The 22,419-nt window shown below is 47.0% G+C and overlaps 2 protein-coding genes across 3 annotated transcripts; both read left to right on the top strand.

Annotated features, from left to right (window-relative positions):
- Positions 1-4,508: 4,508 nt before the first annotated feature.
- Positions 4,509-8,288, top strand: DCD (dermcidin). Of its 2 annotated transcripts, none has more exons than XM_055250935.1 (5): positions 4,509-4,628; positions 5,713-5,751; positions 7,167-7,268; positions 7,612-7,701; positions 8,114-8,288. In XM_055250935.1, exons 1-5 carry the CDS (start codon positions 4,571-4,573, stop codon positions 8,155-8,157), a joined length of 333 nt encoding a protein of 110 aa, XP_055106910.1. In that variant the 5' UTR covers positions 4,509-4,570; the 3' UTR covers positions 8,158-8,288. The 2 variants fall into 2 exon arrangements, with proteins under 2 accessions (XP_055106910.1, XP_055106911.1); XM_055250936.1 differs by lacking the exon at positions 8,114-8,288 and adding an exon at positions 7,923-7,939 and having other exon boundaries at positions 4,571-4,628.
- A 9,671-nt stretch (positions 8,289-17,959) lies between these two features.
- LACRT (lacritin) lies at positions 17,960-22,047 on the top strand. Its single transcript, XM_055250620.2, has 5 exons — positions 17,960-18,071; positions 19,623-19,676; positions 20,479-20,616; positions 21,016-21,117; positions 21,905-22,047. The coding sequence occupies exons 1-5, from the start codon at positions 18,014-18,016 to the stop codon at positions 21,964-21,966; spliced, it is 414 nt and encodes a 137-aa protein (XP_055106595.1). The 5' UTR covers positions 17,960-18,013; the 3' UTR covers positions 21,967-22,047.
- Positions 22,048-22,419: the final 372 nt, after the last annotated feature.

The following is a 22,419-nucleotide window of genomic DNA, read 5'->3' on the forward strand; positions in this document are numbered from 1 at the left end:
AGATCTCCACTGCCCACCTTTGATATTAGACTGAACTCACCTCCTGACTCCCAACTCTTAACCACATTATTCCCACACTGGACTTCTGAACCTACATGACCTTTTCTTTCTGAGGAACCAGCTGGAAGCCATCAGTTAAACAGAAACTGATTCTGTCCAAAGCCAAGTATTCCTCATATCTTAACCTGTCTTCTGGGCCCTTCCTGGGGAATCACACTATGCAGTGCATGAAAATTGAAGGCCCAGTGCTGACTCCTTTCACCACGGAACACCAAAGAGACTCTCCACACCTTTGAAAACAATGCAAGCTCTCTTTCCTGACCCAAGGATGCTTCTATGGCCTGAACTGTCAGGTTTCTACAGGCATAAGCCCACATTACAAGACACAGAAAGAAGGCTATCAAGCTAGGGTTGAATAAACCCCACAGATATCCCAGCAATGAGTGCGTTAAATTGAGAAGCTGAAGTGAGAGGATCGCTTGAGCCCAGAAGTTTGAGGGTGCAGTGAGCTATGATGGCATCTCTACACTCCAGCCTGGATCACAGAGCAAGATCCTGTCTCTTAAAATAAAAAAAGAGTGTATTTAAAAAGCAGTTCAGCTTGCCTCTAGGAGCTGGGGCAGGTATCACCTGGGAAAAGGCAGGAGGAAATTTTCTGGGTTACTGGTAATGCTTCATATCTTGATTGGAGTCTGGGCTACATCAATAGATGCATTTGTCAAGATGAAAAAATACAGTTAATATGTATGTTTCATTGTATAGTTTCATTTTATATAAGTTTTACCTCAAAGAAAAAAACTATAAACAAATATTAAATAGTTTCTTAAAAAGCAGCTTCGTATGTCTGTTTCCAACAGATTAATGTTATTAGTCTAATCTAAGCTTTATCCACCAGTCCACATCTCTTGCCCAAATTCTGAAGGTTTCTAGCCCCGCTCACTTGTAGGTTTCTAGCTGCACTTCACCAAAAGTTACAGCATTCTAACTGTGTGTCTGGCATCCTCACTGGGGCTGGGGTGCACAGACAAATTAAACATGGTCCTGCACTGCACAGCTGAAGTCTAGTGTGGAAAACCAAGCACTGAACAGACAATCCCAGTACCATCGAGGTGATGCACAGATAAAGAGAAGAGCAAGGGGCTGGTTGAAGTGCCTAGCCCAGAACTCTGACCTCACTTTGGTGGGGAGAGGAAGGAAGACAAGAAGAATGCCCAGAAAATCTTCCAGGGGCTGGGCCCGGTGGCTCAAGCCTGTAACCGCAGCACTTTGGGAGCCGAGGTGGGCAGATGGCGAGGTCAAGACATCGAGACCATCCTGGCCAACATGGTGAAACTCCATCTTTACTAAAACTACAAAAATTAGCCAGGGGTGGTGGTGGGTGCCTGTAGTCCCAGCTACTTGATTGGCTGAGGCAGGAGAATCGCTTGAACCTGGGAGGCGGAGGTTGCAGTGAGCTGAGATTGCAGCACTGCACTCCAGCCTGGTGACAGAGCGAGACTCCGTCTCAAGAAAAAAGAAAAGTAAAAAAGAAAATCTTCCAGGAAGAAGGTATTTCTGATCTGAATCTTAAAGGATGAGTAGGAAAAAGCTCTGTCATCTAATCGTAGGAGGGCATTAAAGACAATACATGGAGGAAAATACGTGAAGAGGCAGAAGCAAGAAAAAATTAAATCTATGCAAGAAACTGAAAGAAATTTAATGTGACTGAGGCACAGTCTTGATGAGGGAATGAGAAGGGTTGAAACTGAAGGGACAGACAGAAGCCAGCTCATGAAAGACAGTGTGTGCTCTGCACGTAGTTTGTCTACTATAAATCACTTAGGTAGCTGAGAGATAGAACTTGAGACTGTCAGAGGGAAAACCACCTGTGAAGCTGTTTCTTCAGTGAACATAAAAGATGGCAAGGCCTCCAGGCAGAGGCTTCTGAGCCAGAGCCCTGGGATTGACAAAGAGGCAGAACTTCATAGACCCCGGTGTCCTTGTACATAGGGGGCCAAGAGAAGGAGAAATGTAAAATTACTCTCAGATCTCTGTTTAGATAACTGGGTGAATGTCAGTACTGTTAATCAGAATGGAAAATGGTGCAGGAGGAGGAGCAGGTGATGGGGAAGATGTGGGGAACGTAGGTGAGGCCAGTTGCAACCCCTAGGGTTCATCAGTGTTTGGTTCATCCCGTTACTGCCCATCCATTGGTGGATATTAGTGTTCAGGAGAGGGGTCTTGGCCGGAATGAAGACGTGGGAGTCAGGAAGTGTGACTCCAAGAATGAGTAACACAGGAGAGTTTGTAAGAGGAGAGAAGAAAAAGGCTAAGAATAGAACACTGGAGAATATCAAAGGGGCAGGCAAGGTGAATCAAAGTGAGACTGAAGAGTGGTCCAAAAAAGGACAGAGAGAAAGAAAACCCCAGCACCTCAAAAGATGAGTGGCTCTCACAGTGTCAGAGCCCACCGAGATCAGATAAGATAAAGGCTGAAAAGTGGCGACTGTATCCGAGTACCTTGGCAAGGATGTATCTCAGTTCCAGGGATGGCGGTGCAAACATTACAGGGTGATAAGAACATAAAGCAAAACATGGATGTTGAGGCCAAAAAAAAAAAATGGAGTTGTTTTCAAAAAGCTTGGTTGCAGAAGGATTGGAAAGAAGCTAGATAGGGAGAGTATAAAGGGAACATTTTGCTTATTTTTAAGATGTCTGTATGTTGAAGGAAAAAAGCCAAGAAAGTCTCACAATGAACCACACAACAGGAGAGATGGTGGGAGCTCAGATGGACTGAGGTCCCGTGGAGGTGAGAGGGAGACATCCAGAGAACAGGGAAGAGCCCCAGAAAGTTGACCCAGAAAGTGGATCTGAGCTATTCCTGTTCGAATTTCACAAGTACCCTGGGTCACACTGTGGAGATGAGAGTCAGAGAGATTATGTGACATGCCAAAATCATTCAGCCTCTAACTGGTGGAGCACAACTTTGCTTCAGTCCCGTAGGCTAGGAAAAGCATGCTTTCTCTACCAGGACAGAGTCCCCTGCTACCATCGATTATCCCTTCATCTGTCTGAGATCCTTGCCTACTGTGTATCCCTCAAGGCAAGACCACAGTCTACTCATCTTTATCTGTCTGGGTCCACCACAGTGTCCGGCACAGGGCACCTCAGGAAACAAATCTCAGTCCATTTGCACCAAGGGCCCAGGAACAGGGCAAGGGCAGGCTCCACTCCGTGGAGAGAAGACATCTCAAGGAAGTAACTGGCTTTGTCAGGAGCAGAAACTAAGATTCCAAGTTATCCTCAGCTCCCCAGTTTGGGTCTGCAATAGATGGAGGAGGGAGCTGACCAGTTTTGACACATGTATTCCTCACACGAAACCTGCAGGATTAGAATGATCATTTCTCACCATCAAATGCAAAACAGCTGAAGTGGAACACAAGAGCTGGAGTCAACAATACTGTACTGAATTTGGGATTTTTGCTGGAAGAGCAGATTTTGGGTGCTCTTACACATACACACACTCAGAGAGAGAGAGAGAGAGACCCACAAAAGGCTAATTATGTGAAATCATGGAAGTGTTCATTTGCTTGACTATAGTAACCATTTCACTAAATACGTGTATATCAAAACTTCATGTTACATCTTAAATATTACCATAAAATAAAAGAAGAAAGAAAAACAATTGAAGTGGGGCAGGTAAATTGCCTCTCTGAAGGCCACACAGCTAGTAAACAACAAAATCGAGTCATAAACCCGTATCTCCAGGACTTTTTTCAAAGCACACGCAAGTCTGCAGGAAGGGATTCTGAGGCAGAGAGAAGCACCTTTGGATTCTCCACTTCTCTGGATTATCCACACCACTGGCCTCCCTCCCCTATCTGAAGGGCAAACTGGGAGCTGACTTCATATTCTGGTTAACTTACCAGGAGAATTTTCTGGGGTACAGGATCATTAGCTGGGACCGAAGACACCTTGGTCAGGGCCTACTGAGGCTGGGAAGCTCTGGTTACCACATGGAGACCCCTAGAGAGGACAGCAGCCTCTCTGGACCTTAGTCAAGAGGGATCCCCAAATGTGGCCCCCTGGGATGGGCTTAACCCACTCAAGGGAAGCCTCAGCCACCGCTACTCTCTCCTAAGGAGGCTGGATCTGATGTCTTGGGCCCCCCTTCTGTTTCCAGGTGGAAGGAGAGCCTTCTGGGCACAGCCCTCCTGCCAGGGCCCTCTCCAGAAACCTCTCACAGTCTCCCCCAGGACCCCAGATGCAATCAGAGATGGGAGCCCAGGGACAAGCGAGATGGGAAGGGGAGAGGCAGGCAAAGGATGCCAGTCAGGACAGTGCCAACTCCAGAACTGCTGTCCAGGACCTACCTGCAGGGAAGGCGGGCACCAGCCAGCCCTGGCCAGCCCTTGTTGACTTAACAGGTGGCTCTGAGGTGGGAGAAGAGGAGGAGGAGAACACACCACTGGAAGACTGGTTCCCATTGGTCCTCGTTATGCTTAAAAGAGGCCCAGAGAGGCAGTCTCGACACCCTAGATCCCAAGATCTCCAAGGATTTGGTGGCATACCCACTCCAGCACACAGAAGCATGAGGTTCATGACTCTCCTCTTCCTGACAGCTCTGGCAGGAGCCCTGGTCTGCGCCTGTGAGTATGGCTCTTCCCCGACACCCAACCATATAGTCCCCTGAAGACTGGGCCCTGCCTTCATTTCCCCTTCCCCTCCTTGCCAGAGGCAGTTCACCCAAGTCTGTCTCTGTAGCCCACTCCTGCCTCCCACTAGCTTCTCCACACAGGGACTCTATGGTCAGAGGAAGCCAGGAGCCCTGTGGCCCCAGCCTGGCTCTGCATTGCCTCTCCTCTCAGTCTGTGATTGGCCCACTCTGCCCCAACCACTCTGGCATTCTTTTTCCCCTCAATGAACCAAGCCATTTCCCACTGCCAAGACTTTTGCACATCCTCTTGTCTTTTCCCCTGCCCATTATTTCACCCACCCATGTCAACCTCCCTCCTACTCAATTGCCAAGTGTCTGCCCCGCTAGCTCTCTGTGTCCATGTATTTCCTCACAGCAGCCTTGCTGAAGCCCCAGAATCATTTTGGTCCCTATTTTGCATTTTCTTGCCTCCTGTATTTTTCCTTCCTAGCACTATCACAAATGTAATTAAATAATTGTTTATGTAATTATGCTAATTCCTCCAAATCCCCCATTGACTGTCAGCTTCCCCGAACAAACACTATCTGTCTTCCTCACAGCTGTATCTCTAGCCTCTAACACCATGTCTGGGGCATAATGCGTGCTTCATTCATGCTTTTGGAAGAATAAAGAAATGGAGGGAAGTTCCTTCTGAGGTCCTTCTATCAGGTGACAATCAGAACAACTCCTGCCCTGTCACTAGGGCAGGTGCTGTGGTCATGCCCTCGTGGTCATGCCCTTTCAACTTTCATTATGAAACTTGGACATCTAAGATATAGAAGAAAGTCAGAGAATGATTCCATTTCCATAGGGATGTTCTGAGTAGCCTAGGTCTGGGGAGGATAACAGAGAGAGGGATTTAGTTGAGATACCAAAAAGCATTTCTAGTGGGCCCCTTGTGTAGCAGAGATTTCTCTCCTGTCTGTCCACTGCCACACTCCTGAGATTGGAGGCCTGGGAATTCTAGGCAGCCCTGGCTGGATACAGCTCATGCAACTGTACCCTACTTGACATGGTCACTGTTCCCTCCTTTGCAGATGACCCAGAGGCTGCCTCTGCCCCAGGATCGGGGAACTGTGAGTCCTTTGTCTTCCTCTTGACTCAGTCCTGGGTGGGAGGGTTAATGACTGGGGATATGAGCGGAGGAAGTCCGAGAAGCAGAAGAGGGGTCCAGGGGAAGAAGAGTTGGGAGGCCGACTTTTAGGAGACATGGAGAAGGGAGACTTCCTGAGAGACTCATGCACTGGAGAAGGACAGAGCATGGGGGAAAGGGTAGCCCTGTCTGGATGTAGAAGTGGAGTAAGAAAAACGGGAAAGAAAGGAATACTTTTCTTGAGCAAGAGGAGGAACTTCACATTTGATGGGTTCAGAGGTTTTCATCTGCCCCACCTTCATCAACGATTTCAATTCAAAAACTTTTCACATGGTTCCCCACTTCCCATCACAAAACTCTCACCTCCTAGCCTGACATTCAGGGTATCCATGATCTAGATCCAGGGTACCTTTCAAATATAATTTCCCTAGACTCCACTGCTTGCATTCTCCACATCAAATGTTATACATTTGTTTCATCAGACAACATGAGTAACTTTCTACTACCCAACGTTCCTCTTCCTGGGCGCCTTTTCAACCCCTACCTGTCCGTGCTCTAACAAGCTTCAAGTCCCAGCTCCTCTCTGAAGCCCTCCCTGCCTGGTGGGTATGGTGCCTCTGTCCCAGTCTCTCCTTTCATCCCTCCCTTTTCTGGGCTTCCCATATATAGCAGTTCTGTCTCTTTTCCTAGACTGTAAGCCCCTGAGACAGGGATCTAATTCTCATTCATTTCTACTTCCCCAGCCACGTACACACTCTGGATTATTAACGGCAGAAAGATAAACTGTATTTCCGCACATCTTCACCGCACTGCGAGCCCCAACCACAGCACACACCTGCACCCTCCCTGCCTTCTCACATACAGCCCAGAGGGAACACCAAGCACCTTGGTCTCTTCTCAGATGCCCCTGGTATGTTTCACACCAATGCAATAAGAGAAGTTTTGATTCTCCAGATAAACAAATGGATTGTTTATAGCTGCAGAAGCCCCGTTCAGAGACTGCCAAATTTCTGTCCTCATCCACCAACCTGCCCAGAAGAGAGAAGCTAGTGCCCTCTGCAAAACCTCCCCACACTAGGGTGCTGGTATAAGGGATGAAAACTAGGGGGAGTCTCTTTAAGGTGATCTTTCTGCCAACATGACTTTACTTTTCCCTGAACCATAATCTACTCTAGAAAAGGGCCCTGGAGGAGCAGGAAAAGTCTTGGAGGCAGCAGGAAAAAGCTTGAGGGATGCTAAAAAACCTAACACATCATGAAAGTCAAGCTCTAGAGGAATTGGGAGAGAGGAAGCTATCCTCAAGCCAGACCTTGAGGGAGTAAAAGCACTACCTGCTCCCCGACCAGGGTGGAAAGAGTGGAGGTAGCTATTATTCCTCTCACTCTCTTACCCTTGCAGCTTGCCATGAAGCATCAGCAGCTCAAAAGGAAAATGCAGGTGAAGACTCAGGGTTAGCCAGACAGGCACCAAAGCCAAGGAAGCAGAGATCCAGCCTTCTGGGTAAGCCTCTTTGCTAATGCCTGGTATAGAATTCTGATGCATGAAACAGCAAGATATCTGGGGGCCAGTCTGCACTCACAGGAACAAGCACAGGGACACAGCTACGCCCACATTCCTAGGGAGGGGTTGGGGTGCACACCTGCTTCTACACACAGGGTTTCTGGGCCATAGGTTTTGCAGCTAATACTGGCCTACCAACCTTCCTATGACAGAGAAGTTGGTTGCCTCAGCAAAACCACTTCACCTTAGGGGTGCCCATGGTGCCTAGGAAGCGGGGGAGCTCTCCTACAAAGGAAGTAGTTTTTCTGCTTCTATGACATCTTCTTTTCTGAATCCACCCTAGAAAAAGGCCTAGATGGAGCAAAAAACGCTTTGGGGGGACTCGGAAACCTAGGAAAAGATGGAGTTGAAGATCTAGAAAGCGTGGGTAAAGGTGAGTATGTCCCCACTCCTCCTTCAAGACCAGCCTCGGTCTCCACCCCTTGCATGAGATCTGAAACTGCCACAGCCCCCCCATTGAAGACCCCTCACTTTGTGCTTTCTAATGTCTCCAATTCCTCATGCAGATTTAAATTGCCATTCTTGTCTGATATTGATACTCCCTGGGGCCTAACTTGCTTTTTTTTATTGCTCTTGCCCCCTGCCCCTGCCAAGGTGGGGAAGAGAGGTAGGTCTTTGGGGCTCCTGTGAATCTAACCTCCATCCGTCTGACTTCTGTGTAAGCCCCTCCAGGCCTCCCTCCCCCTCCCCCTCGCCCTCCCTTTCCTTCTCCAATTCCCTGGCTCTCTTTCCCTTCCTTTTTTCTTCCTACCCCTTTACCCCGTTTTTTTCTGTGGCTGTCCTAGGAGCCGTCCATGATGTTAAAGGCCTCCTTGACTCAGTACTATAGCTGTAAGGAGAAGCTGAGAGATGATGCCCAGGAGCAGCAGGCTTTACATCTTCAGCCTAAAACCTAAAAAAAAAAAAAAAAAAAAAAAAAAAAATTTAAAAACAGCTATTAAACTGAAAGCATCTGTAATACTTGGAGTAAGTGTGTGTTTTCCTTAAGAAAAGATGGGGTAAGAAACCTGGCCAGGAGTCCAAAAGGTTGGAGGAGCACTCCATGTGGCTTCAGTTGGCACCCTGGCCCTTCCTCCCGAAACACAGTTTCCAGACCTAGCCTTCCCAGAGAGCACAGCTCCAGCAAGTTCTTTGATTCATGCCCAGCCCCTCACCCATATCTGCAGGGTCTAAGCCTCAAGTCCCAAACTGATTGCCTTCTTATCCCTCATTCTGCCTGCCCAATGCCATTTTACTATGCATCAGTGTTGAGTGGGACTTTTCTCATTGCCCTGGATTTGGCTCTAGGACCCACAGCTAGAATCATAGACCCACAAATACCGCACATTCCATGGAGAACTTCTGACATCTGGAGCCTGCTCACCACCCTGGGACTTCCTTAGAGCTAGAAAAGCCAGCCCAATCCCAATCAACCACAGGACTATCATTCTCTAGGCTGTGGAGAAGGAGAAAAGTGGAATCATCAGGGTCACTGGCTCTGTGGGGAAAGCAGTGCTCATAGCAAAGAGATTTTTCTTGAACGTCTCCATGGAAGAAGGGAGTGAGATGCTTCTTCCACCCTTCAAGTCAAGTGAAGGGCTGTGGAAATCACTCCTAGATTGAAGGTTCCAGTCCAGGAGGAGACAGGCATCTCCCCCACCAACCTCCCATCCCCAGCTGAATGCACCCCCTAGACTGACCTGAAGCTGCCCAGACTGAAGCACAGTAGGACAGCTCTTGAGAAAGCCATGTCCCCAGCCGTCAAGATTATATTAATTAGGGAAGGCTAATCTACTATAAACAATAATCCAAGATATAATTGCACAAACATGTACAAGTCAAGGTGGTTTGCTCCAGAATTGGGGGAAAGAGGCAATAGTCTGTCTTCTCCACAGAGTCATTTAAGGATTCCAAGATGCCAACAGCCCTGCCATCTTCAATATCTAGCTTCAAGATCATTCTGTCATCTTTATCACCATTCCAACTACAGAAAGGGGGAAGGAGCATAGAACAGATTGCTTGGAGGTTTGTATGAGCTATACTAGCAAGTAATATAAGAACGCACTCCCAGTGGCCACACCTAACTGCAAGGACTGCAAATGCCTAGCAGTAAGATGGTCAAAATGAATGTTTGTGTCCCTGTAGCAACTTCTGCCACAGGGCAAAGTGAACAAAAAGGGGGGTACCTGTTTATCATCTGACATTTCTAGAAGCAAGAAGTTTTTCATGGTAGCCCATGGAAGAGATGCAAGAAGACACTCTCATCCCAGGCTCCTGAGGCCACTGAAGAGCAAGGAAGAGAACTTAGGATGCCCATTGCTCTCATGAGTACATTTAGAAGAGGGATTGAAAGCCAAGAAGCTGCACGGGGGGCTTCCAGGCTGGATGGGAGGAGGCAGCACCTGGTGAGAGGGTTGAGAGTGTAGGCCACTGGCCTAAAGGAACTGCCACTCTTTGAGGGGTTCCACAGCAATGGCAGGGCTGGGGTGAAGCTAACCACCATCTATCTGGTGACCACCACTCCCTGCATCAGTGGAGGCCTCCAGAGGAGCAGAAGAATGGAGACCAAACCAGGAGGAGATCAGGATTTCTCCCTCATTGACTGTGATCAGTGACCTTAGAAGATCTCTGTCTGCCCCATCCCACCTCGCCTGAGATCCAGAACCAGACCCCACCCCTTTTCATGTCTCTGCAGTGAAGCATATGCTGGGGAGAGGAAAGGGAGGTGAGATTTTAAACTGGATGGACTCTCAACAACCACAAGGAACTAGAATAAATGGAATCCTCTAAATTTGTCATCAATAAATGGGAAAGGGAGATTTAACAACACATACAAGATGCCTCTCAATTTAGGATGAGGTTACAGCCTGATAAACCCATCATAAGTTGAAAATATAAGTTAAAAGTACATTTAACATACCTAACCTACTGAACATCATAGCTCAGTCTTGCCTACCTTACACATACTCAGAACACTTACATTCACCTAAAACTGGGCAAAATCATCTAACACAAAGCCTATTTTCTAATAGTGTTGAATAGCTCATGTAATTTATTGAAAACCGTAATGACAGTGGAAAACAGAATGCTTTTATGGGTACTAGAAGTATGGATTCTATTGAATGTGTATTGTTTTCTCACGGACGTAAAGTCAAAACATTGTAAGTCGGGGACTATCCGTATTTGGGAGCATTGTTTGAAGAAAAACAAACTCCACCAAGTCCTGCCTATTCAAGAAAATATTGTTTCTAAAAATAAACCCACAAGCATCAGGATTTGTCATCATAACGATGATCAACAGGCCGGGCACAGTGGCTCACGCCTGTAATCCCAGCACTCTAGGAGGCCAAGACAGGTTGATTGCCTGAGCTCAGGAGTTCGAGACCAGCCCAGCCAACATGATGAAACCCCATCTCTACTAAAAATCCAAAAAAAATTAGCCGGGCGTGGTGGCGTGTGCCTGTAATTCCAGCTACTCAGGAGGCTGAGGCAGGAGAATCACTTGAACCTGGGAGGCAGAGGTTGCAGTGAGCTGAGATCACTCCATTGCACTCCAGCCTGGATGACAGAGCAAGACTCCACCTCAAAAAAAAAAAAAAAAAAAAAAAAAGATCAAGGACAGCCGTTTCTAAAGGGGTCTTCTGTTATGTATATTAAAAATTCAAATCTAATTCTCAAAATGTTAAGGAAAAAGCAAAGAGACGGAAACAAAGGCACAGCATGATAAAGCAAGCACAATTAAATGTTGGCATTTGGGAGCTCAAGTCCCCATTGGATCTAGAAAGAGGATGTGAAAATTCTTTGTACTATTTTTACAGATCCTCTGTAAGTCTGAAGTTATTTCAAAACAAAAAGTAGGTAATGCATATGTTAATTAGCTTGATTTAGCTGTTCCACATGCCCCCATATTTCGAAACATCACATTGTATGTGATAAATATATACAATTTTCATTTGTCAATTTTTAAATTAATTAGTTTTAAAATAATACAAAGTAAAAATATTAAATGAAATGTTCTGAAATAAGAAAATCAGGAGTTTTACAAGAAAATCCAGATTTCCAATTTTCCTTGAAAAATTAGAATGTCTGGCAGCCAATAGCTCAAGGCAGAGGCAGCTGACCACTTTACAAAGGGCAGGCACACTCCAATTTGCTCCAACTCTATCACTTCCTCCTGATTTCCTGCACCTGAAAGGGAAGGACAATTACTACTTATCATTGCACCTATGCTGCTGTTTGCCTTGTACCTGGACTGCCTGGCTCATTAATGGTACCTGCTTGACTCCTGCAGGCATTGAAATTTGCAACCCTTAGCCCTGACCTTTGACCCCACGTCCCTTTCTGGACATTGCCAGATGAGGTAGCTAGACCTCATGGGAGCCATGAGAATCCTTTTTGCTTAGACCACAGACAGGAAGAGGGCCCACTTATTGGTCTTCTTTGTGGACTGTTTCACAGCTTCCTGGAGCTTACCCCTTCACTTGTGAAACTAGAGATAGAAAAAAAAAATCCTTCCCCTTAAGGTCTGGAAAAAGCTTTCCGAAGATGCACATAACATGTCTTTTTTTTCCTCTGGGCCCAGTTGGTGTCCACTAAACCTTCCAAAATCAAAATGCTGAAGGGTACTGTCCTAGTTAATTTTATATGTCAACTTTGCTGGGCAACAATGCCCAGATATGTGGTGAAACATTATTCTGATGTTTTTGTGAGGGTGTTCTTGGATGAGATTAACATTTAAATTGGTAGACCTTGAGTAAGGCAGATTGCCCTTGAGTAAGGCAGATTGAAGGTGGGCCTCATCCAGTCAGTTGAGGCCCGAATAGAACAAAAGATGGACCTCCCCTTAGCAAGAAAAACTTCCGCCAGAAGGTGGCCTTCAGACTTGAACCACAACATCAGCTATTTCCTGGGTCTTCAGCCTGACACCCTTCAGACCTGAACTGCAGCTTTTGGACTTGCCAGCCGCCATAATCACATGGACCAATTTTTTAACATAAATCAACCTCTCTCGGTTTCTCTCTCTCTCTGTCTCAATCTCTCTCTCTCTATATATATGTGTGTGTGTGTGTCTGTCTATAAATATTCATACTATATATAAATACATATATATACAAATACACACATATTCAATTAGTACTATTTCCCTGGAGAACCCTAATGAATACAGGTACCAATTAGTTAAACTAGAGAAACTTAATGTTACAGAGCCCTCATATTTATTTTAAAATGGAATTTAATATTCCAGCAAGGAGTTGTGGTTGACAGCACAGACTCTGAATCTAGGAAGCCCACATTGAAATCCAGCTCTGCCACTCACTAGCTGTGTCATCATGGGCCAGCATCTTAAACTGCCTTTGCCTTAGTCTGCTTATCTAGAAAGTAAGAGTATTAATAGTACTTTATCTCATTGGGTTTTAGGAGGATTAAATGAGATTAAAATGGATAAAGCTCTGAGAATAGTGCTTGGCACATACTACATGCTGTATGTATGTTAAAGAAACAGAATTCACATTTTTAAAATTTTTTCACTCCATTGCTTTGTCTTTACACCTCCCTGATGGCCAAGGTGGAAGATCGGAGGCATCAGAGGAGTGTGGCAGAGCTTGTGCAGGCCACAGGGCTTGGCAGAGAAGACAAGCCATGTCGAGCACAGCAGCCAGGGTAGAATGGCCCTTGGAGATCAACGTATGCCTGTGTCTCCAATGCAGGAGCAGTCTACCCTAAATAGTCCATGTCAATTCCTCCCTTTGGAGTCTCTGCTTCCCCACCAGCCCCCAGAACATGGCCTAACACACAGGGAGGGGAATGAGGAAAAGACATTCATCACAGTTCAGACAAGAAGTGGTGTATCAGTGGAGAGGTCCAAGTAGAAAACAAATGGCACACTCAGGAGGGCTTATATATTTATAAAAAATACTTTAAGTTCTAGGGTACATGTGCACAATGTGCAGGTTTGTTACATATGTATACACGTGCCGTGTTGGTTTGCTGTACCCATTAACTCATCATTTACGTTAGGTATTTCTCCTAATGCTATCCCTCCCCCATGCCCCCACCCCACAACAGGCCTCAGTGTGTGATGTTCCCCACCCTGTGTCCAAATGTTGTCATTGTTCAATTCCCATCTATGAGTGAGAACATGCGGTGTTTGGTTTTCCATCCTTGCAATAGTTTGCTCAGAATGATGGTTTCCAGCTTTATCCATGTCCCTACAAAGGACATGAACTCATCCTTGTTTATGGCTGCATAGTATTCCATGGTGTATATGTGCCACATTTTCTTAATCCAGCCTATCATCGATGGACATTTGAGTTGGTTCCAAGTCTTTGCTATTGTGAATAGTGCCGCAATAAACGTACGTGTGCATGCATCTTTATAGTAGCATGATTTATAATCCTTTGGGTATATACCCAGTAATGGGATCGTTGGGTCAAATGGTATTTCTAGTTCTAGATCCTTGAGAAATTGCCACACTGTCTTCCACAATGGTTGAGCTAGTTTACACTCCCACCAACAGTGTAAAAGCATTCCTATTTCTCCACATCCTCTCCAGCACCTGTTGTTTCCTGACTTTTTAATGATGGCCATTCTAACTGGTGTGAGATGGTATCTCACTGTGGTTTTGATTTGCATTTCTCTGATGACCAGTGATGACGAGCATTTTTTCATGTGCCTGTTGGCTGCATAAATGTCTTCTTTTCAAAAGTGTCTGTTCATATCCTTTGCCCACTTTTTGATGGGGTTGTTTGATTTTTTTCTTGTAAATTTGTTTGAGTTCATTGTAGATTCTGGATATTAGCCCTTTGTCAGATGGGTAGATTGCAAAAATTTTCTGCCATTCTGTAGGCTGCCTGTTCACTCTGATGGTAGTTTCTTTTGCTGTGCAGAAGCTCTTTAGTTCAATTAGATCCCATGTGTCTATTTTGGCTTTTGTTTCCATTGCTTTTGGTGTTTTAGTCATGAAGTCCTTGCCCATGCCTATGTCCTGAATGGTATTGCCTAGGTTTTCTTCTAGGGTTTTCATGATTTTAGGTCTAACATTTAAGTCTTTAATCTATCTTGAATTAATTTTTGTATAAGGTGTAAGGAAGGGATCCAGTTTCAGCTTTCTACATATGGCTAGCCAGTTTTCCCAGCACCATTTATTAAATAGAGAATCCTTTCCCTATTGCTTGTTTTTGTCAGGTTTGTCAAAGATCAGATGATTGTAGATGTGTGGTGTTATTTCTGAGGGCTTTGTTCTGTTCCGTTGGTCTATATCTGTTTTGGTACCAGTACCATGCTGTTTTGGTTACTGTAAACTTGTAGTATAGTTTGAAGTCAGGTAGTGTGTTGCCTCCAGCTTTGTTCTTTTTGCTTAGGATTGTCTTGGCAATGCAGGCCCTTTTTTGGCTCAATATGAACTTTAAAGTAGTTTTTACCAATTCTGTGAAGAAAGTCATCGGTAGCTTGATGGGGATGGCACTGAATCTGTAAATTACCTTGGGCAGTATGGCCATTTTCACGATATTGATTCTTCCTATCCAGGAGCATGGACTGTTCTTCCATTTTTTTGTGTCCTCTTTTATTTCATTGAGCAGTGGTTTGTGGTTCTCAGGAGGGCTTTTTTTAAAAGACTCTTTAAGGAAAAATGTATCTATTATTTACAGAGATTCAAGTAAGGACTGGTAACAGCAGGAAGTCTGAAGCAGCGTGTTGGGCGGGGAGGTAAATAATGTCACCTGACACCAAGAGATGGCGCTCTGAAACAGGGACCAGACAGAAGCTGCAGTCAGAGAGAAACAGCCATTGCCACACCATGCTGCATTAAGTATCTGTGGCTGTAAAAATTATTCAAACATTTGGTGGCTTCACACATCATTTCTTATCCACAGTTGCTATGGATCAGCAGTCCAGGTACAGATGCGCCCTCAGACTCAGAGTCTCTAATGAGGCTGCAGTCAAGGTATCATCGAGGCTGCGGTCACCTCAAAACTCAGTCGAGGAAAGACCCACTTCCAAGCTCAGTCTCATGGTAGCTGGCAGGGTTGAGTTCCTCACAGATAGCTGGACTAAGGGCTTCGGTTCCTCACTGGCTACAGGCCGGAGGCTGTCCTCGGTTTCTTGCCACGTAGGCCTCTCCACAGGACAGCCTCACACACGGCCACTCACTTCATCAGAGCAAGCTGAGAAGATCCAGAGACAGAGTGTGTGTAAACAAGACTAAAGTCACAGTCTCAGAACTGACTACCTCATCACTTTGCCATCTTCTATTTGTTAGGAGTGAATCTCGAGACCCAGCCCAGTTAAGCAGAGGAAATTACAGCAGGGCACCAATGCCAAGACGTAGGCATCACCAGGAGCTATCTCTGAAGTCATCCTACCACACATGCCAAAGCAAGAGAGGGAGCAGGAGGAACAAATGCCTTGACCTCTCCCTTTTCCCACCCTCCCATCTCCCACCTGTGTCTCCCATTGGCCAAACTCAACTTGAAGCTAGAGGGCATGGGAGCCCAGGTGATACAGCCTATAGAGGCATCCTTCCAGACTAGTGCAGAGATGAGAGAGAATAAACCTGAGGCAAAGGGGAGAGAGGTACAACGAGCAGCCCATGAGACAAGACACAGATCAGCGAACTGAGAGCCATCATGGAGGTCAGATAACCTAGAAAACAAGACATCACACAGAGCAGCCCCTCACCCATATCCATGAGGTCCGTCAAGACATCGCACAGAGCAGCCCCTCACCCATATCCATGAGGTCCGCCTCTTTAATCTATGCACCCAATTCTTTCCCAGGCTGTATAATTTGGGGTAACATTTCTCCGGGCCCTGTTATAGAGTAATGAAAATTTTCTATAAAACAAATGTCCTTACTTTCACCTCATCCCTATTTATGTAAATGCTTGCCTCTTTAATTACTGAGGCCAGGAGGAAGATTTGGGAGAGGAAAGGGCTATGCGGTGACATTTGGAAAGACCCTGCTCTGTGACAGTTCTAGTGTTGATGCCAAAGTTCTCATTTCCTCTTAGAAAAGTCTTGTGCAAATAGCATAATTTGCTCCTGTTGACTTTTTTAATGTGCTCATGGAGACTGCTTGGGATCTAGATCTGTTTGGGATCTGCAGGACTTCTCCTTCTGCAGTGTACACACACGTGCACACACGTATGTGCACATACCCAGGGCATTTGTGCTATCAAAATTTTCTCTTGTTCTTCAGCCTTCCCCATTCCAGGTAAGGCCGCCACCACCTTCAAGGCTCCCAGGCCCAGACCCTCAGGCAGGTCACAATTGCCAAGGCTTTAATGTCCCACCCCATTAATTTTATCTTCCTTTATCTCCTGAAAAGATTAATGCTCTAAACCCTGGCACACAAAACACCCTCATGTTGAAAACTGTTCAATACCCCGTTCTCACACTCATCTTCAGAGCTACCATGAGGTAGAGAAGGCTCCGGAATCAGCCCACGTGGGGCTGGGTGAGTGCCAACACCAAGCAAGGGGAAAGTCACAAATTGACATCCAGCACCTTATTCTCCACCCTTCAGCCCCTCAACTGACTCTTGCTCCACGGCCCGTTCTATTAATATCTAGCATTTAGCACCAGCCCGGACAAAAACCTAACTGGTAAGATGGTACAAGAACCCCACACAACTCCATAGAACTTCGCTGTCTAAAAAAATGCTTTGCTGTATATTATCTCACTTAATTTTCACCACTATGCTGTACATAGGAGCCACAACTCCTGGACAACAAATAAAAATCCTATCACTTTTCAAATCCTAACAGTTTCATATGACAAAGCCAGAACTAAAAATCCAGATCTCTAGAGTCCCAGATCAGGAGAGGAAGAAACGCCAAGTCAAAGAGAAGCTTCTTTAGAATAATCTGCTTTTCTGGATTATTCACACCATGGGTCAGATCCCCACTTGAAGTCAGAACCAAGCTCCAATTTCAGTGAACCACCATCATGCTTTGACCAGGAGATTCTCTCAGAAATGTGGGGTCCCATTGATTAGGCCTGAAGACAGAGATTGACAGGTCTACGTGAGCCTGGAGGAGTTCTTTTTAGGGGCTGGATAATGTCAAGAACAGAGAAGAACTCCAGAGAAGGCACACACGCCTTCAAACCCATCCCCTCACGGGGAGAAAGCAGCCAGGAACTCAGGCCTCAAGTGCTCTAGGTGTGGCCTCCCAGGGAAACGGGCTCACTTAGTTTGGGGAAACCTTCAAACCCTGCACTGAGTCCTATGTAGACAGGGACAGAAGGTGGACAATGTAATCTCCTGAGCCCTCAACCTCCTCCTGGAGAGATGACAAGATTAAGATTTCTCTACCAGAACCCTCAACAGACACATCCCAGAATCTCCCCAGGTGAAATGTGCTCTACCTACCATCCCTGAGAGCCCAGGGGTGTGAACCCAGAGGGCAGGTGTGGTGGGGAAGGGAGGAGGGAGAAAGGAAAGGGATGGCTGGGAGTTAGTAGAGAAAGGCTCCTATCCAGGACCTGCCTGCAAGGATCCCAGGTATCAGCCAGCCCAAGCTAGCCTTTGTTGACTCAGCAGGTGACAGTTTGGGGAAGAAGGGGAGGAGGATGTGGAAGTCACAGCTCTCCAGGCTTGGTTCCCATTGGCCCTTGATATCCTTAAAAGGGCCCAGCAGTTTCAGCATCCTCATTCCCCAGACCTTCTGCAGATTCTGTGGTTATATTCACTCCTCATCCCAAAGAATGAAATTCACCACTCTCCTCTTCTTGGCAGCTATAGCAGGGGCCCTGGTCTATGCTGGTGAGTATGGCCTTTCCTCTGTGCCCCACAAGAGTCCTCCCAGTCCAAGGAGGCCCTCACTTCTGCCTTCACCCCTCTCCTCCTCTCTCAGTGCTATTCTGGCTTCCCTGCCTCTGCAAGTGACTCCTCTCCCAGTTCTCCACACATGGCCTCTGCACCCCACTCACCAGAGGAACCCAGAACTCTCTGGCCTCTGCCTGCCCTCCCAGCTCATCTCCTCACACACCATTGTTTACCCACTATGCCTCAGCTACACTGGCTTCTCTGGTGTCCCCTGCATATAGTTGAGCAGGGTGTCCCCTACACGAGGGTGCCCAGGCAAGGAGTGGTAGAAGCTAAAATCTGGCCGACACTCTACTTGCCAAGCAGTGAGCCTGGCCCCTGGCTGTGTCTCTTAGGAGGAAGGGAAGCTTTTTTTTTTTTTTTTTTTTTTGAGACCGAGTCTCCCTCTGTTGCCCAGGCTGGAGTGCAGTGGCACAATCTCGGCTCACCGCAACATCCACCTCCTAGGTTCCAGCGATTCTCCTGCCTCAGCCTCCTGGGTAGCTGGGATTACACGCGCACGCCACCATGCCTGGCTAATTTTGTATTTTTAACAGAGATGGAGTTTCACCATGTTGGCCAGGTTGGTCTCGAACTCCTGACCTCAGGTGATCCACCTGTCTTGGCCTCCCAAAGTGTTGGAATTACAGGCGTGAGCCACTGCACCCGGCTGGGATGCCTTTTTTAATCCACAGAAGCACCATTTGGGCCATGATGATCCTGCTGTTCCTTGAACATCAGGATCTTCCTTCTTGTTCTTTCCTCATCTAGAATGCTTTCCCTCTCCCTGGCCTCTTCCCCCAACCAACTCTAATGTCACCTGGCCAATGATTTTTCATCTAGAAAATCTCAGTTTAGATATAATTCCCCAAAAAGGCCTTCCACGCACATGCAGAACAAATCAGATCCATGTGCCCTTCTCGCACCAGGCTGCACGTTCCCTTCCAGCACTGTCACACCAGCCATTAAATAATTTCGTAAAAGGACAGACGTAAGCTCTGTCAGGGCAGGGGTCTTGTCTGCCCTCTTCAGCACTGCACCTCCATCTCTTGGCACAGAGCTTTGCATAAATGTTGTGTTGAAAGAATAAAGGGAATCAGGGCTGGGGTCTCGATCCTGCAAATCGCTCAAATGTGGCCCCATGACCCCCACTTACTGTCCTCCTCCACCACCGAGGAGGCTGAGCCCCTCTGACCATGGCCAGCTCCCTGACAGACACCTCAGGGAAGCCTCCCAAGCCAGGGGCCGGTCAGGAGGAAGGCACTGTTCCAAGAGACATTACACTTCTCAGAGGGCAACCTGTTTCAAAAGCCACAGGAGTTAAACATCAGAGAGTGCCCCAGTAGACCCGCTGATGTGGTGGAAGGGCATGTCCAACCAAAAGGGAAATTGATCCCCTTCTATCCATGAGCATTCCCAGGAGATAAGCTTTGGAAATGGGAGGGGAGGGTGGCTCGGGTAGGTCCGGTTCGGTCCTTCCTCTCCTCTGGCATGTTTCCTCCACTGCAGAAGATGCCTCCTCCGACTTGACGGATGCTGATCCTGCCCAGGAAGCTGGGACCTGTGAGTCCTTCTCTCCCTCCTGCCCTAGCCCTCGTTGGGAAGGTTTAACAGTTAAGGATGTGAGTGGTGGCTGGGAGAAGAAGCCAGTGGGAGGAGATCTGGATTCTGTGCTTGGTGGTAATGGGGAGGTGCAGGTAATCTAATAAAGAAGGTAGCATGGGTTGAAATGGCACAAGGCTAAAGACAAAAGAGGATGACCCAGAAAGGCAAGGCCAATAGGGAGCATGGGGAAAAGGTTAGTGTGAATAAAAGGGAGAGAAACATGAGGTTAAGTGGTAAGGGCAATGTCTCACATGGCATTAACACCTTCACCTGCAAACACCTCCCATTACTCCCAATTCCTTAGCAAGATAACCATTATCTGGCCTCTAACCTCATTTTCCAACTCCGTTTTCCATGACTCTCATTTATGTCACACCCACATCAGCTAAATTGAACTTGTTTCCATTCCCCACACATATCCCACACATGCCTTAGCCTGACTCGCTGCCTGCCCCCAGGGAAGCCCCTTTGGAACATCCTCTCCTGCTAACATATTGCCTTCAAGATCCAGCTTCTCTATGAAGTGCTCCCTGATTCTCACCATCCCCTAGCCCAAATCCTTCCCCAACCCTGCCCACTGCATTCCAAGAGGCACGCAGCATGCAGAAATGCTGTCTCCTGTAAGGGGCCAGCGTTTAAGCCATATCACTTCTGTATCCTGGCACCCAGCACACATTAGGTATCCTGGGGCCCTGCAACGCATTCCAAAAGAAACAAACATGATGACTTTGCTAAAATCAATCAATTTGTGCATTCACAGCTAAGCCTAATGAAGAGATCTCAGGTCCAGCAGAATCTGCTTCACCCCCGGAGACAACCACAACAGCCCAGGAGACTTCGGCAGCAGTTCAGGGGACAGCCAAGGTCACCTCAAGCAGGCAGGAACTAAACCCCCTGAGTAAGTTTGTCTCTATGCCAGATCAACAACCTGGAAAAGTCTCTGGCTGCAGGCCCACATCACACCTCCACGCACAGAGATAAGCCTGGTGAGAAGCAGGTAGACTCAAACACCTGAACACAAAGGCACAAATGGGATTGTGCACTGCACCCACACACAACGTTTCCACAATAGTAGATGTTGCGGCCTGCACTATACATGGTTTCTGTCCTGGCTCACACAACTGCCTGTGAGAGAAGTGCTGGAGCCCTCAGCAAAACTTCTGCACTTTAGGACTTTCTGTAGGGATGATGTCCTGGGTGGTGTGGGGGTGGGGGGCAGGTGCAGGCGGGGCAATGCAGAGTTCTCTTTAAATGTGGTGACTTTTCTGCTGATGCGATTGTTCTGCTCCAAAATTAGAATCCATAGTGGAGAAAAGTATCTTACTAAAAGAACAAGCCTTTGCAAGAGCAGGAAAAGGATTGCATGGAGGCGTGGCAGGTGGAAAACAATTCATTGAAAGTGAGTGTATCCCAAGGCAAGGCTTTGTGGGAATGAGAATGCTCAGCACCCACCATCCGGGGGTGGGAGATGGGAGAGAACTTGCCCCCATTTCCACCTCACATATGAGACTTGGAATTGCCACAGCCCCTGCTGTTGAAGACGCCTCACTTTGTGCTTTCATATGTTTCCAATTTCTCATCCAGATTCAAATTGCCGGCTGGGCACGGTGATTCACGCCTGTAATCCCAGCACTTTGGGAGGCCAAGGCAGGTGGATCGCTTGAGCCCAGGAGTTCAAGACCAGCCTGGGCAACATGGCGATACCCCATCTCTACAAAAAAATACAAAAATTAGCCAGGCGTGGTGGCACGTGCCTGTAGTCCCAGCTACTTGGGAGGCTAAGGTGGGAGGATCACTTGAGCCCATGAGGCAGAGGTTGCAGTGAGCCGAGATCATGCCACTGCACTCCATCCTGGGTGACAGAGAAAGACCCTGTCTCAAAAAAAAGAACAGATTCAATGTGCCATGTTGTCTGATATTGATTCACCTGGGGTCTAACCCCCAACCTTCCCACAGCAGAGCCTGCTTGTTTCTATTCTTCTTGCCCCCTGCCCCTGCCAAGGTGGGGAAGAGGGCAGGTCCTTCAGGCTCTGGTGAATCTAATCTCAATCCCTCCAACTTCTGTGTAAGCCTCTCCAGGGTCTCAGTAAGTCTGGAAAGCAGAAGATGGAATTGAGGAGAAATGGAAGGGGTGGAGCTGGTGCCTGGGGTCCTAAAAGCCTCATTTGTCTCATCTTTCCTTCTAGATGGAAGTGAATTTGCACAAAAATTACTGAAGAAATTTGGTCTATTAAAACTGTGGGCATGAGAAGCTGAAAAGAATGGGATCATTGGACTTAAAGCCTTAGATACCCTTGTAGCCCAGAGCTATTAAAACGAAAGCATCCAACTTGCTGTGTGCCTGTGCTCTATGGGATGGGCCCTGGAGGAAGGGCAGGGAGAAAAGCCCTCCCTGGACCAACACAAGGCATAGGATGTCCTGACCCAGGCCCTTAGCCAGTCACAGCCTGCCTAAAAGGCAGAGCCTCTAACAAGCCCTTTTATTCACTTCGAGCCACATCCACATGTGCTGAGCCTCCTTTGAGTCCAAATGCCACTCCAGTTTTCGTCCACCTCTTATTCTTCACACATTACTCCTAGTGATGTTTGAGCATTTCCAAAAATTAAATCAAATTCCAAAGAACCGGGATTTATCATCCTGAAAATAATCAAAGCCTGGGCCATTGATACTAAAGCCACTTTCTGGTACCTTTATCGGAAA

The sequence above is a fragment of the Symphalangus syndactylus genome, chromosome 17 (assembly GCF_028878055.3).
Source record: "Symphalangus syndactylus isolate Jambi chromosome 17, NHGRI_mSymSyn1-v2.1_pri, whole genome shotgun sequence".
In the NCBI taxonomy this organism is placed as follows: domain Eukaryota; kingdom Metazoa; phylum Chordata; class Mammalia; order Primates; family Hylobatidae; genus Symphalangus; species Symphalangus syndactylus.

What these genes read in the sequence shown, in the direction of transcription:
- DCD (XM_055250935.1), top strand. Translation starts at nt 4,571, where the DNA reads ATGAGGTTCATGACTCTCCTCTTCCTGACAGCTCTGGCAGGAGCCCTG. An exon ending in AGGAGCCCTGGTCTGCGCCT is followed by an intron (nt 4,629 to 5,712) that starts GTGAGTATGGCT and finishes CCTCCTTTGCAG; the next exon opens with ATGACCCAGAGGCTGCCTCT. An exon ending in GCAGAGATCCAGCCTTCTGG is followed by an intron (nt 7,269 to 7,611) that starts GTAAGCCTCTTT and finishes AATCCACCCTAG; the next exon opens with AAAAAGGCCTAGATGGAGCA.
- LACRT (XM_055250620.2), top strand. Translation starts at nt 18,014, where the DNA reads ATGAAATTCACCACTCTCCTCTTCTTGGCAGCTATAGCAGGGGCCCTG. An exon ending in AGGGGCCCTGGTCTATGCTG is followed by an intron (nt 18,072 to 19,622) that starts GTGAGTATGGCC and finishes CCTCCACTGCAG; the next exon opens with AAGATGCCTCCTCCGACTTG. An exon ending in GCAGGAACTAAACCCCCTGA is followed by an intron (nt 20,617 to 21,015) that starts GTAAGTTTGTCT and finishes CTCCAAAATTAG; the next exon opens with AATCCATAGTGGAGAAAAGT.